Here is a 14,896-nt window from a genome sequence, read left to right on the forward strand (position 1 = left end):
TCCTCTTGACCACCTTGTCACCAGTAGGACTCACTCTCCCCAGGTTCATTCCCTGGCAGTAAAGAGAAGGCACCTTGCGGTCTGTGCACTGTTCCCCCCGCCCTCCCACCCCTTGCCTTGCCTTCTCAGAAGACTGTTCCCGACCCTTCTTCTTTCGCCTGTCTTCCTTCTCAGGAAAACAGGACTCACCGAATTTAACTGGGGAGGCTAATTCTTCCATGTGTTCACGCTGAGCCTCCTCCAGTCTCCCTGCCCCTAATCGGATTATGGCAGCGGCTCATGCCTCGGGACAGGACAAGGAAAGTGAGATTTAACTTGACACCACTCACTGAGATTCACTGAGGCTTTTTTTCCTCCTCGTTCCAGTTCTCCAGTGCAGACCACAGGCTGTTGGAGGCGCGTGCGTGTGTGCATGGGTACTTAGTGCACCTGGAGGGTGCCGTGTCTATAGGGCAGGGAGCTGGATAGGGGCTTCCAAGGGCGGGATGCTTGGAGGTCTCTATAGGCTTTCGGGTCTCTTTCCCACTCCCTGTAGACTCCTCTAACTCAGAAACCTCCATCAAGTAGCTAGTCTCTAACTAATGCCAAACAAGGCGGACCAAGACTGTTTCCTCAGCCAGAGGTGAGGAAGCAGGGAGACAGCCCCGCCCGCGCGGTCTGGTTACTATGGCGACAGCCGCGGGGTGACCCGAGTGATCCTCGCTCCCTCCTCCCAAACCCTGAGAGATGACGGCACCGCGCTGACTGCGCCAAATTCCAGCCAATGGGCGGCTGCTCCCGCCTTCCCTTCCGCCAGCTCTCCCCCTCCCCCTCGAGAACTCGATTCACAAATCTGGACAGGGATTTCCGGCTCCCCGCCCGGTGCTAGGGCGCTGGGCCTTAGGCCAGGTTGAGAGCTGAGTCCGGTCCTCCCGGCACAAGTGGGAGCCGAAACTCCTGGGTTCTCGGACCAGACTTTGTAACTCGCCGCCAAGACAGAGCTCACCCCTTCCCAGATTATTGGAAGGCTTGGTTGAGGCCGAATCTTCAAGGTTCCCGCACCTGCAAAGCCCCTACCCTGCCCGAGCACGCCCGTCAGCACCACGGACAGCGTGCCGGGGGCCTGGTTGTTGCCGGCCCCTCCGGGTTCTCCCTGGATCCGCGCCGCCACTGTGGCGAACAGGGCCGGAGCCGCGAGCGCCCTGCTAAGGCCAGGCCTCCTTGGGCAACGAGATCGTAAACGGGTCGCTTAGCCATGAGGCAGAGAAAGCAACGGGGACGGAGAAGGGGTTCCATCTCCCTCAGCGACCTCTGTCCATATAGGGCCAGGGTCTGAGTCTCAAGCAGGATCGGACCTCCCAAGAGTATCCCGGGTGTGTGTGTGGCCCAAGAAGTCCAGTGCTGGTGGTAGTTGGGTGCTTAGGAGCGCCAAGTGTGGCCGTCAGGCCCACCTGGGAGTGGTAACCACAGACTCAGGCTTGGCTGGATTCTTGACCAGAGCGATGGTGGGGAGAGATGGAAGGGGACTAGAAGAGCAGCAACAGTGACCACTGCCTAGCTCTGCTACAAGGGGTCACACCACCAAAGAGGAACAACCAGTGTCCTCATCGCTCAGCCCCTAAGTGGCCTGGGCACTACCAAGGAGCTAGGAGGGACAAAATGGAGGTGGGGTGGAGGTTGGATTGAGTCTTATCAAACCTTGAGCTACCTCGCTTCACTCCGTAAAATGGAAGCCAATGGGGGTCAGGGGAGGGAAGAGTGGCAGTTCTCAGGGACTTGGCTTTGCCCACCACCTTGCCGTCCCGCACCCTCCTGCCAGTTCCACTCCCTTTCCCTCCCTCCCGGGACCCAAAGAAATGCCGGCGCAAAACCATCTGCAGGCGCTTCCAGCGCTTTATAGCTCTCTCCGGGACAGACCGACGGACAGACAGACAGTGCGGCCCGCGCCGTCGGCCCGCATCATTGGCACCTTGGACATGGCCCCAGGCCCAACCCAGTCCCCGGTACTCTCCTTGGAGGCTTCCGGTCGCGGCCAGCTCAGCACCTCGGACAGATCCCTGCCCACCCTCCCCTCCCCTCCCCCCTCCCTCCGGAAACAACCAGATAAATTAAAAGGGGTGTGTGTGGGGGGTGACAGAAAACCTAAGGATAGGAAGAAGGGCGCCCCTCCTCCTGAGTAAGGAGAGTTTTCCCCTCCCACCGGCCGCTGTGGTGCTGCCGCTGGGGTGGTGTCCTAGGCTGATTTTGCCCCCAACCTTAGGCTCCTGCAAGAAGCCGCAGCCCCTTCCCCCACGACTCCCGGCATGCAACACGTTGGAAAAGGTGGGGGAGAGGCGGTGGGGGTGGGGCGAGGTGGTGCCTGGGCGCCTGGGGCTGCAGTTTCTCGTCGCACCTCAAGCAAAAACTGATGTTCCTTTTGATCTGGGAGGGGGCTGCAGGGACGCCGTCAGGGGAAGAGATTCGGGGCGACACAAGCAGAGGGGAGAGGCAGACGGGAGGGGAGAGGCTGACACGTGGCCGGGAAAGGGAGCAAGAAGGGGAGGTAGGGACACAGGTGCAGGAGGAATGGGGCCCGGGGTGCACTCAGTCAGCTGGAGATGTTCGGTAAGCGGAAAGGTGGAGGGAGAAGGGGTGGGAAAGCAGGCAGGAGGAAGAACGAAGACACGGGAGAGGCGAGGAAACCGACACAACCACGGGGAGGCGGGCCTAGAGACACGCATAGCAGGGCAGGGGGCGACGCGTAGAGATGGAGATGGGGGCGCGGGCACGGAAAGGGGGAGGCGGGGGTGCCCTTCCCGCGCTCATCCCTATCCCCACCCCACGCCCAGCAAAATCCAGACGCTGCGGCCTCAGGCGTCCTAGCCTCCACCTTCCGGGCAGGGGCGGCTCCTCCTCGGCCGGGCCGTGGCGCGGAGCCGCGGTACCAGCGGCGGTGGCTGGAGGGTCCCGGGGATCCGAGTGTGTGTCGGGGGCTGGGGCGGGGGATGGGCGCGGTCCCTGGGTATCCCTAACGGTCCAGGTTCATAGTCCAGTGCTTGGGTCCGGCCGCGCAGCTGTCCCTGGCGGCCGAGGGGGCGGCGGGCGCGCCCCCGCTGGGTGGACCCCCGGCGCCCGCGGCGGCCTCGCCCTCGTTCTTGAGGTCTTGAAAGACCTGCGTGAAGAAGTGAGGGTCGGCGTTGAGCCGCAGCATCTGGGGGCTGAGCCGCTGGATGAGGCGCAGGCAGCGCTGCCAGAAGCGCTCCTTGTCGGGCTCCACGAGAAAGGGCTTCAGCGGGTAGGAGATCTCGTTGCCCATATAGGAGTAGGCGAGGTAGAGGCAGGTAAGGAAGGCGGCCTGCAGCTCGGCGGCCGACGCCAGCTCGTCCCCGCGCAGCGACTCTCGGCACAGCAGGTACACGAACACCAGGTTGGCGGGCGTGATGAAGGCCTGGTCTTGCCAACCCTGCAGCAGCAGCGAGCGGTCCACGCCGCGGAACCAGCCCACCAGCTCGCCGGGGCTCAGCTCCTTGAGGCGGTAGCAGCGTCGGCACACGAAGTCGCCCAGGCAGCGCAGCAGCTCGCCGGTGGACGCCTGCACGATGACCCGCCGCGGCGAACCGCCGGGCACCGGCGGCGCCGCCTGCGGGGCTAGGGGCGGCGGCGGCGGCGGCTTCCCCCCGCCGGAGCCTGGCGGCGGGGCGGCCGCACTGCCCCCCGACGGCGGCTCGCAGGTGGCGGCGGCGGCGGCGGCCGCGGGCACGGTGGGCACCGGAACGGCCAGGGGCTTGGCGGCGCCGCCGCCGTCGGGGGGGTCCCGGCCCTTGCGGAGAAGGTTCTCGCGGTTGCGTTGCTGGACCAGGGGGTCGGGGCCCGCGGACGCCGGCTTGGGCGTCACCTTCTTGCTGCCTTTCTTCTTCTTGGCGGACGCGGCCACCAGGCGCTTCCAGGTGAGAGCGGAGATGAGGACGGACGGCCGCTTGAGCCGGCTCTCGCCTTTGCCGCCCTTGCCCACCGGCGGCGCTCCGTAGCCCCCCAGCGCCTCGTCCCCCGCGGGCGGCGCCTTCTTCTTCTCCTCCGGCAGTCCGCCGGGCCGCCGGCCCTTGGCCGAGGAGGCAGGGGAAAGGGACAGCACCGTGCCCATCCTGCAGAGCGGGGCCGGCGCCCGGGCCCCGGCGGGAACCGCGGGCCGCGCCGCTGCTGCTGCAGCCCCGGGGGACCCGGCGGTGGGGGGCCTAGCCCCGGCCCGGGCGCGCGGACCGGCGGCGGAAGGAGGCTGCTCGGCTGCTCAGCGGCGGCGGCTCCGGGTCTGAGCTGCGCCAGCTGCAGCGTCAGCCCCACCCCTTGGGCCCCTTCTTTCGCTGCGCCGCGCCCCGCCTCGCGCAGCCAATCCTCGCCCGAGCTGCCCTCCTGACCGGCAGCCCTCCTGGCCAATAGAGTCTCGCAGGCTGAGGGACTCTCTGAAGTCCCGCCCAATCCCTCGCCCTCTGCCCGGGGTCCTTTCCCTTTACCCGAAGGGGGAGAGGGGGAGGAAGGGGCCTTCGTTCGCGGGACCCGCTGTGGATCAGAATGGTGGGCGGGGACGTGGCTGCTCCGTCCCATCCTCTTGGTCCTAGGGCCCTGGGTCAGCTTGTGTTGATGTACTGAATAGCAGAGAAGCCATGGGAACCTTGGAGCCGGTGTTGGGGGCCGCGTGGGCAGCGAGAACACTGATGGGGACGCCCCGGGCCCAGCTGGGTGGCGCTGCCGTGGTTCCTCTAATCTGGCGGGGGGGGTTGTCTCCCCAAGAACTCCGTTCCGTGTTCCTCCACTGTGGGGCGGGAGGAGGGGGCAGCCAGACCCTCAGACAATCCTGTTTGCCGGCCTGATTCTCTGCCACAGAGCCGTGGGGCAGACCCTGGGCGCGGGTCCTAGTCAGCTCCTCCCGGTTGGTTTTCGCCTCCCACGCGCACAGAAGGCGCACTTGGGTGGGTGATGGATGATGGCTGGACGAGGGCTCGGTTGGTCTTTTCAGGCTTGGACAGTGGGCGGGGCCTTCTTGTTCGGAGGAGGCCCAAGGTGGTGGGCCTCAGCCTCCCATACATCCTCGGGTCCAGGTGGAGGTGGCTTTCCATCGTGGAAGGCTTCCTTTCTCCAAGATCTCAGCTCTTCCCATTCCCAGCTCTAAGCCGTTGGGCTGGGTCTTGCCCGTTTCTCTCTGGGTCTGTTCCTTCCTCAGCACCCACAAGGTACAAGACAAGCTGCTACCATGCTCTTAAAATCACACCTCCAGGGCCGGCGCTGTGGCATAGCCAGTAAAGCTGCCGCCTGCAATGTGGCATCCCATATGGGCGCCGGTTCAATTCCCGGCTGCTCCACTTCCAATCCAGCTCTCTGCTATGGCCTGGGAAGGCAGTAGAAGATGCCCCAAGTCCTTGGGCTCCTGCACCGTGTGGGAGACCCGGAAGAAGTTCCTGGCTTTGGATTGGCGCAGCTGCAGCCATTGCGTTCATCTGGGGAGAGAACCAGCAGATGGAAGACCTCTCTCTCTCTGCCTCTCCTTCTCTCTCTGTGTAACCCTGACTTTCAAATAAATAAATCTTTTAAAAAAATCATACTTCCTCCAAGAAGCCTCTTTGGGCTGTTTGGAACAGACCTGGTCCTTTTTTTTTTTTTCTTTTTAAGATTTATTTAATTTATTTGAAAGGCAGAGTTACAGATAGAGAGAAAGAAAAATATTTCCCATCTGCTGTCTTACTCCCCAGTGACCGCAATGGCCAGGGCTGGGCCAGGCCAAGCCCAGGAGTCTGGGACTCCATGCAGGTCTTCCACAGGGGTGCAGGGGCCCTAGCACTTGGGCCATCTTCTGCTGCTTTCTCAGGTGCATTAGCAGGGGGCTGGATAATCCTTTGGGCCTTACTGCAGCCTAGCTGATTCTGTGTGTCTCGTAGGGTATCTTGACCCTTCTTGGGGCCTATCTGTGGCTCCCTCAACACAGGAACCTGCCAGCTAGTTCTTTGGACTTGGGTCGTGGATATGGGTTTGGTCAGGGAGAGAAGTCCCTGTGTTGGATTCACAATAAAATCCTCAGAATTGCCCCTGGAGTCGCTTCCATGTGCCCCACAGACCAACACAGCCTCAAGGGCCCATTGCTACGAGGACTGGTGTATGCACACGTGTGTGTGTGTGTGTGTGTGTGTGTGTGATTCTAAGCAGAATGTTCCAGAAGGCACTTGGGCTGTGCCCCAGCTACCAGCACCCCCCCACACACACGCACACACACACTTTCTCAGCAATCCCACAGTCCCCACTCACTCACGGCCTCCTGGGGCCTGCCCTCTGTCTTGACTCCCCACCACCCTACCATAGACAGCTATGGCCACACAGGGACTTGTGCCTCCCACCTGGGCCCTTTCTCAGTAGGGTCCCTCCTGCTCCCTTGGATCCGAGCTCTGTTCTCCTGCAGCCCAAGCTGACCTGCCCAGCCTCTTATTCTTCCTGTCACTGCGGGGACATGTTCCCTCTTTTCAGCTCATGTAATTGCCCCCCCTGCCTCCTACAAGGCCTTCTGAGTCAGCCTTTATCTGACACGCGAGGAGCAGTCGGATCGGGGTCGTCAAGGACAGGCCCAAAGAGACTGAGCCGTGCTGGCAGGAACACCGGGCATGTGTTGGTCTGAACAGCACGTGGGTCCTCCCAGCTCTGTCCCCGGGAGTCCCTCAGTGACGTGAGGCCTATTGCAGGTGTCGTTTAGGACAAAATCCCCTATGCAGCACTCACGGACGTCACCATCACGGCACCTGTACGACCAACCCAGCTGTGACCTCCTGTTGATGTCTTGGTCAGAATCAAGAATTGCCTCCCCTACTCCAGGGCCCCCAAACCTGGTGCCTTTGAGGGTCTCACTCCCCCTTGTCATGGCCCCTCTGTCTGGCTCTGGTTATCCCTGCTGAATCTCTGAGCTCCTGCCACCGGGGCCAGAACCCTCCCTCAGCGCCACTCTACCTGCTGCCATGCTCTTAAAATCACACCTCCCCCAGGAAGCCTCTTTGGGCTCTTTGGAACAGACCTGGTGCCATTCTTTTTTTTTTTTTTTTTTTTTTTTTTTAGATTTATTTAAGTTATTTGAAAGGCAGAGTTACAGAGAGAGAGAAAGAAAAATATTTTGCATCTGCTGTTTCACTCCCCAATGACTGCAATGGCCAGGGCTGGGCCAGGCCAAACCTAAGAGCCTGGAACTCCATGCAGGTCTCCCACAGGGGTGGCAGGGGCCCTAGCACTTGGGCCATCTGCTGCTGCTTTCTCAGGCGCATTAGCAGGGAGCTGGATACTCAAATCAGTGCTCATACGGGATGCCAGCATTGCAGGGGGTGGCTAAACCAACTGTACCACCACGCTGACCCCTGGTGCTTCTTCCAACATCAGCCTTTCTGACCTCTTCCCCTCAGCAGCAGCATCTGTGGAATAATTCGGTTACGGGCTGGTCTCTGGATCCCAGGCCCAAGATGAAAAGATGGGTGTGAGCTGGCTCTGTGGTGCAGTGGGTTAAAGCCCTGACCTGCAGCACCGGCATCCCATATGGGCAACAGTTCTAGTCCCAGCTGCTCCTCTTCCAGTCCAGCTCCCTGCTGGTGCACCATGGAAAGCAGTGGAAGATGGCCCAAGTCCTTGGGTCCCTGCACCCACGTGGGAGATTCAGAAGAAGCTCCTGGCTCCTGGCTTCAGATCAGCCCAACTCCAGGCCATTGTGGCCATCTGGGGAGAAAACCAGCAGATGGAAGACCTCTCTGTGTCTCTACCTCTCTCTGTAACTCTTTCAAATAAATAAAATAAAATAAAAAACAGAAAAGATGGTTTGGATGGGATCTTAAGGGGCAAGCAGACAAAGCAATCAAAGCAGATTCGTGAAGAGTGACAGCCTCGCTCTATACATGAGCAGGAGGCATCAGGGGACAAGGGAGGGATATTTTGTTCCGACAAGGTGGAGGCCAAAGGGGATAAATGTAGCGCAATGAGGACTTCCTGGAGGAGACAGGCTTCAAAGGGGTGGTGATTTCCCCTCCGCATCTGCAAGGCCAGGGTCTCTGTTCTCAGATTCATGTATCCATATCAGTTGCTCTATGTTGTTTCTTGTCTGTCCGGTTCCTGTGTGTTCCCTAGGGACAGCGCTGGTTGTCTTAGGTTCCCCGGGATGGGAACCTTCCCCCCCCCCAACACAAGGCCAGGCTCCTTGTCTGTCTCCATCATCCTATAGGTTTTGCCTAGAATGGCGTGTTGTGTAGATAGCTGGTTATTCCTGAAGGCTCTTTAAGGCAAGAATTTCTGGCTTTGATCAAGAACTGGGGGACCCAGAATGAGAATTTAGCCTGGATAGGATTACATTCTTTTCTTAAATATTTCATTTATTTATTTGAAAGGCAGAGTTTCAGGGGAGGGTGGGAACACCCTGATGGTTCACTCCCTAAATGGCCGCAATGGCTGAGGCTGGGCCAGGATGAAGCCAGGAGCCTGGAACTCCATCTGGATCTCCCATGTGGGTGGCAGGGGGCACAGCACTTGGGTCATCTGCTGCTTTTCCAGGTGCATTAGCAGGGGGCTGGGTCAGAAGAGGAGCAGCTGGGACTCGAACCGGCACCCATATGGGATGCCAGCATCCCAGGTGGCAGCTTAATCTGCTGTGCCACAAAGGATTAGTTATTGATGACGATCACCACCAGTTTCACCTTAGATGAGCCCACACTCCTCGACCTGGGCAAGTAGGCCCATTTTAAGGGAACGTCTCCAAACAATGCACTCAGACACTTCCTCTCTGTGGCCACTTGCTGAGAAGCCACAGCCTAAGGAGGCAGAGACAGTCTAGTCCATTGCCAGTTGCATGACCTTGGGGAAGTCATTTCATTTCTCTGGAGCCTCTGTTTCTTATTAAAATGCAGGGGTTCTGTAGATTTTACCTCTATTATCAGATTAAAATGACTATTTAAAACATTAGATAACATTTTAGGAATTGGACTGAAAGAGCATCCCTAAAGCCTGTTCCAATTCTACTGTTCTGATTCTAAATCAAATCTGTCCTGTGAATCTGTTTCGCTCTCGAGCTGCAGCCCTGTCTGATTCTCCCTAATCTGCGTCTGTCTGACAGGCTCAGTCTTTGTGTGCACAGCATTCGTGTGAGGCCCACACTTCCGCGGTTCAGCCCGGGAGACGAAGGGGAGAGCAGCTTGGGCTCTTAGCCGTGTAAATCTCCCTAGGATCTGCCAAGCTGGAGCTGGGGTTTCTGAAAGGTGAAGAAGCATAGGAAAAGAGGCCAAGATGAGGTCTGGAGCCTTCCCAGTAACACAGCAAGGCTGGAGGTCCCAGAACCCAAGGTCATTGCACTCCATGTGTCCAAGAGACTCCTTCCAAGAGGTTAATGACAATGCAAGCTCTTAAAGCAGCCAGAATGGAGACCCAGCCTAGGCATCCGGGTGCCTGCTCCCTGCTGCCCTCACGCCAGCTCTCTCACCAATCTAACACCCTCACCCCAGGGTCTCAGCTCCTGCAGTGTACAAAGGCAAAGAGTACACAGCAACCCAGCCCTCCCTCCGTCTCCTGGGGCCCTCACCCCAGGGAGGCTGATGTGGGGAGGAGTAGGCCCTGGGGAGGCTGGGGACAGACCAGAACCCCCACTCCGCTGGACTGCGGAGCATGGGGAGGGGGGAGCAAGCAGGAAGAGAGGAAGCTGACAGAGGAGGGCTATCTGCTGTCATTCTGTCAGGTTCCTTGTTAGAAGGACCTCATGTGGTGTCCCCAAGACAGGTTCTGTAGAAGACAGGTTAGGGTTGGGCCCAAAGGGAGGAACAGGATGCCCTGGGGCAGGGAGAGGAGGGACCGATGGGGAGATGAAGGAGATGGAGAAGGACAGACTCCTTTCCCTGCTGTAAACTCTGCTTCCTTCCTTGATGGAAGGGGGGAGGGGGCGTGTCTCCCTTCTGAGTTACCCAGGCCAGCCCTCCCCATCCCCCCCCCCACGCCCCCTGCCATCTATCCTCTCCCATCCTCATCACTGATCTTGGTTGGGGCTGCCTGGCTGCTGCCTCCACCTCCCTGTGCCGCCCCCTGAGGGCAGCTCTGTCTGCCCAGTCCCCCTGGCACGCGCCAACACCTTTATTTCTCAGTTCACTTTCTCCTGCCCTTTTTATGCCTCCTCCTCCTCGTCCTGCACCCCAAGTGTCACCCCCACCCGCCCCCTGCCTGGCCCTGCTGGCGCCCAGCATAGCGCTACAGATGCAGGAGCAGAGCAAGAAGGACGGGGGCGGCGGCTGTTGCTTTGCTGGGATATTCTTAGCCTGTCTGGGGGCTGGAGCTGGAATCAGCGTTTCCATCTCAACCAGGCAGGTGGCGGCCGGAAGCTGCCACTGTGACTTGGTCTCCGTGTAGCTCCGTGTCTTTCACCCGGTTCCCGGCCGCCTGTCTCTGTTCCACTCTGGGAGCACAGACCCTCTGAGAGTCCTGCCTCCCCACCCTTGAGTCCTGGGCTAGGATTTGCCTCTGCCCCTGGCCTAGCCCCAGGGGTGGGGGGGCTGCACACCCCAATCCTGTAGATTCTTTGTGAAAGAGAAGGGCCTTTGAGAACTCCAGCTGGGATGCTCCCTGGGGCAGAGCGTGGCCTCCTCTCTGCTCCCAAGCAGTTTTGTCTGCCCCCAACCACCCCTCCCTCTTACTCGGTCTCTGCACTCCAGCCGGACCGCGAGGGCCTTTTTTACATTTACTTACAGGAATCACACATGGGCCCTGCATTCTGGGAGCTGTCTCCCGACAGAGGCTGAACCCTGGGGTCCTGTCCTCCTTTGGGACTGAACAAGGGGTTTCCATGGAGGGCCCAGGAAGAAATCTGGCTCATCCACAAATAGCACAGCTAGCGTTGTCATCTTGAAAGAGACAAATAGTGTGGGGGTTCTTGTGTGGGTCCTGGGGTCACTTGGGTCTGAGTTCAAATCTAGCCCCTCCACTTACAAGCTGTGGACCTCAGGGCAAGTTTCTCAGTTCTGAAGTTTATCAAAATGACCCATCATCATAGCATGGTTGCAAGAGTTTATTTAATCGCAATGCTCACCAATGCATGCGTGTTACATATACATGGTGCTTGGTGTTTAAAAAAATGTTGTTATGAATTACATTGTAATTATTTTTACAGAGTGAGAGAGGTTTGCTTGGCCTGAACCATTAGCTTGCTGCTTGCTGATGCTGTTTTAATCTCATTAGTACACCCTTCATTAAAGGGCCAGGGTGGAGGCCAGTGTTGTGGCACAACAGATTAAGCTGTGGCCTGTGATGCCCGCAGTCTAGTTCTGTGTGCCAATTAAAGTCCCAGCTGCTCTGCTTCCAATCCAGCTCCCTGCAGATGTGCCTGGGAAGTTAGAAGATGGCCCAAGTGCTTGGGCCCCTGTACCCATGTGGGACACCTGGAAGGAGCTCCTGGCTCCTGGCTTCAGGTTGGCCCAACTCTAGCTATTGCAGCCATCTGGGCAGTGAACCAGCAGATGGAAGATCTTTTTGTCTCTGTCTCTCCTATTCTTTGTGTCACTTTGACTTCCAAATAAATAAATAAATCTTTTATTTAAAAAAGTGGCCAAGGCAATACTGTCATCTCTATTTTTTCTTTCTTTTTTTTTTTAAGATTTATTCATTTATTTGAAAGTCAGAGTTACATAGAAAGTTGAGAGGCAGAGTGAGAAAGGTCTTCCAACCATTGGTCCACTCCCCAGATGGCCGCAATGGCCAGAGCTGGGCTGATCCAAAGCCAGGAGCCAGGAGCTTGTTCCGGGTCTCCCACGTGGGTGCAGGGGCCCAAGGACTTGGGCCATCTTCTACTGCTTTCCCAGGCCGTAGTAAAGAGCTAGATCAGAAGAGGAATAGCTGGGTCTTGAACTGGCACCCGTATGGGATGCCGGTGCTTCAGGCCAGGACATTAACCCGCTGTGCCACAGCGCCAGCCCCTTTCTTATTTTTTAAATATTTATTCATTTATTTGAAAGTCAGATTTACACAGAGATAGAAGGAGAGGCAGAGAGAGAGGTCTTCTATCCACTAGTTCACTCCCCAATTGGCCAGAATGGCCAGAGCTGTGCAGATCCAAAGCCAGGAGCCAGGAGCTTCCTCTGGGTCTCCCACGTGGGTGCAGGGGCCCAAGGACTTGGGCCATCTTCCACTGCTTTTCCAGGCCATAGCAGAGAGCGGGATCACAAGTGGAATAGCTAGGACTCGAACCAGCGCCCATATGGGATGCTGGCACTGCAGGCGACGGCTTTACCCACTACGACACAGCGCTGGCCCCTGTCATTTCTTTTCATTTGGTTTCTGAGCTCCAGTGGTTACCGTGTGGAAAGCCACTGCTACTCAGACTGTTCCAAGGGTTGCTTGATTTTCTTCCTGAGATCACGAAGACCTCAGAGGATCAGGCACTGGTCGCCTTCTCTGGCCTCACTCATTTGGGAACCTCTGTGTGCCCGTGCCGTACGGGGCCCCGCGCTGGCCCCACGTTCTGACGGTGCCTTTCAGGAGGCGGTCTCTGGCTACCCTACCATCTCCCCAGAGCTCCAGAGACGCCGGGCAGCCTTGAAAGGGCTTTGAGAAACGTTCCGGGAAGTTACAAAATCCATGTGAGAAAATGCTATTTGAGAATCCATAGCTTGCGAGGTACTGGACTAGGAGCTGGGAACACAAAAAGGCACGCGCTCCAGCCTTCCACGAAGCTGCAGTGTAGATGACAGAGACAGAAAAGGAATAACAGTGGTAAAATGACCAGTGCCCTAGGATCAGTTACAGAGAATGGGATTGGACAGTCGGCTAATCCCTCCCAGCCCCCTCCGCCTCCCTCCGCTGCAGCTAATCCATCTCCAGCGTGTCCTAAATTCTCATGCACATGGAGCTAAAATCAGTTTTCAAATGAGGTCCAGTTTCTTCACCTGGTACTGTGTCCTCTCCATGTCCAAGTCCACAGTCTTCCTTGTCCGATGCCAAGCTATGCTGTGAGCACCTTTCCCAGGGGAGAGCCAGGCCCCAGCAACCCCCTGCTCACAGGTGTGCGGACTAATGGATCAGCCCTGTGTGCCGAGCCTGTTGGGCTCTTCTTACTGAGATGGGAGCCACTTCCAGTTTCCTCCTATTTGTCTAAGATTAAGGACAGGTGGAGGCTGAGTTTTTTTTTTTTTTTTTAAGATTTATTTATTCATTTGAAAGCCAGAATTACAGAGAGAGAGGGAGAGACACACAGAGAGATCTTTCAACTGCTGGTTCACTCCCCAAGTGACTACAGTGGCCAGGGCTGGGCCACGTCAAAGTCAGGATCTCCCACAGGGGTGTAGGGGCCCAAGCACTTGGGCCATCTTCCACTGCTTTCCCAGGTGCATCAGCAGGGAGCTGGATCAGAAGTGGAGCAGCCATGATTCAAACCGGAGCCCATATGGGATACCCGCACTGCAGACAGAGGCTTAACCCGATGTGCCACAGCACTGGCCACCAGAGGCTGAGCTTTGAAACAATCCATTAATTTAGAATTTTTCTCTCTGGTTCCAAAATATAAATATAATTCTGATTTTTGTTTTTGTTTTTGAGAGAGAATAGAAATGCAGAGAGCTCCTGTCTTTTTTTTTTTAAGATTTTTATTTTATTTATTTGAAAGACAGTGTTACAGAGAGAGGTAGAGACAGAGAGAGAGGTATTCCATCTGCTGGTTTACTTCCCAGATGGCCGCAATGGCCGGAGCTGCGTCAATCCGAAGCCAGGAGCCAGGAGCTTCCTCTGGGTCTCCCACGTGGGTGCAGGGGCCCACGGACTTGGGCCATCCCACTGCTTTCTCAGGCCACAGCAGAGAGCTGGATCGGAAGAGGAGCAGCCGGGACTAGAACCGGCGCCCATATGGGATGCCGATGCTTTAGGCCAGGGCTTTAACCCGCTGTGCCACAGGGCCGGCCTCAAGAGCTGTCTCTGATTCACCCCTTCAATGCTCTGGACCTAAGAACTCCATCCCAGTAGCCCATGTGACTGGCAGGTACTCAGCTACTTAAGCCATCATGTGCTGCTCCCTAGGGTGCACATTACCAGGAAGCTGGATTCCTGCTAATGCACCTGGGAAAGCAGCAGGGATGGCCCATGTCCTGGGCCCCTGAACCCATGGGGGAGACCTGGAGGAAGCTCCTGGCTCCTGGCTTCAGCCTGGCTTAGCCCCGGGCCATTGCAGCTGTTCTGGGAATGAACAGCAAATGCAACACCCGCCCCCATAACTCTGACATTCAAATAAACAAAATAAATCTTTAAAAAAATAAGGGGGGGGGGTCTGTGTGTACTGTGGCATGGCAGGTAAAACCACCACCTGCAGTGCCAGCATCCCATCTGGGTGCCAGTTCAACTCCCAGCTGCCCCACTTCTGATCCAGCTCTCTGCTGTGGCCTGGGAAAGCAGTGGAAGATGGCCCAAGTCTTTGGGCCCCTGCAGCCGTGTGGGAGACCCAGAAGAAGCGAATGGAAGAAGCAAATGGAAGGCCTCTCTCTCTTTGACTCTACCTCTCTCTGTAACTCTGTTTTTCAAATAAATAAAATAAATCTTTGAAAAGAATAAAAATTAATAAATAAATATTTAAAAAAATAAAATAGTGGCTATTTCTGATGAGCGGCCTTGGCGGCAGGAAAGGGGAGGTTGTTGGGAAGGAAGGATGAAGGGGATTCCACCACACAGGCTGTGTTTTACCACTGAAGCACTCACATCTTTTTGTGCGCATCACGTATTACATAGCAATCTTAAAGGACCCTGACCCTCAGTAACAGCCTAGAGACAGAGGGAAGGCGGACTTTGAGGGCCCTGTGCACCAGGACGATGGATTCCCCCGAGGGCTGTGCTGCAGATCTTCCTCCGTCTTCTAGAAATATTGCGTAGCCCTTGGGAGGGGGACAGAGTCCCCGTGATAGCTAAGACAGGTCATCTCCAC

General features: G+C 57.2%; 1 protein-coding gene across 1 annotated transcript; it reads right to left on the bottom strand.

Moving 5' to 3' along the window:
* Positions 1-1,834: 1,834 nt before the first annotated feature.
* CDK5R2 (cyclin dependent kinase 5 regulatory subunit 2) lies at positions 1,835-4,309 on the bottom strand. The gene has a single exon (XM_008259172.5). It carries the CDS (start codon positions 4,097-4,099, stop codon positions 2,987-2,989), a length of 1,113 nt encoding a protein of 370 aa, XP_008257394.2. The 5' UTR covers positions 4,100-4,309; the 3' UTR covers positions 1,835-2,986.
* Positions 4,310-14,896: the final 10,587 nt, after the last annotated feature.

This window comes from Oryctolagus cuniculus, chromosome 3 (genome assembly GCF_051225735.1).
Source record: "Oryctolagus cuniculus isolate XC-2025 breed Fujian yellow rabbit chromosome 3, ASM5122573v1, whole genome shotgun sequence".
NCBI lineage: Eukaryota > Metazoa > Chordata > Mammalia > Lagomorpha > Leporidae > Oryctolagus > Oryctolagus cuniculus.

Coding starts and splice junctions, on each gene's coding strand:
- CDK5R2 (XM_008259172.5), bottom strand. CDS start 4,099: ATGGGCACGGTGCTGTCCCTTTCCCCTGCCTCCTCGGCCAAGGGCCGG.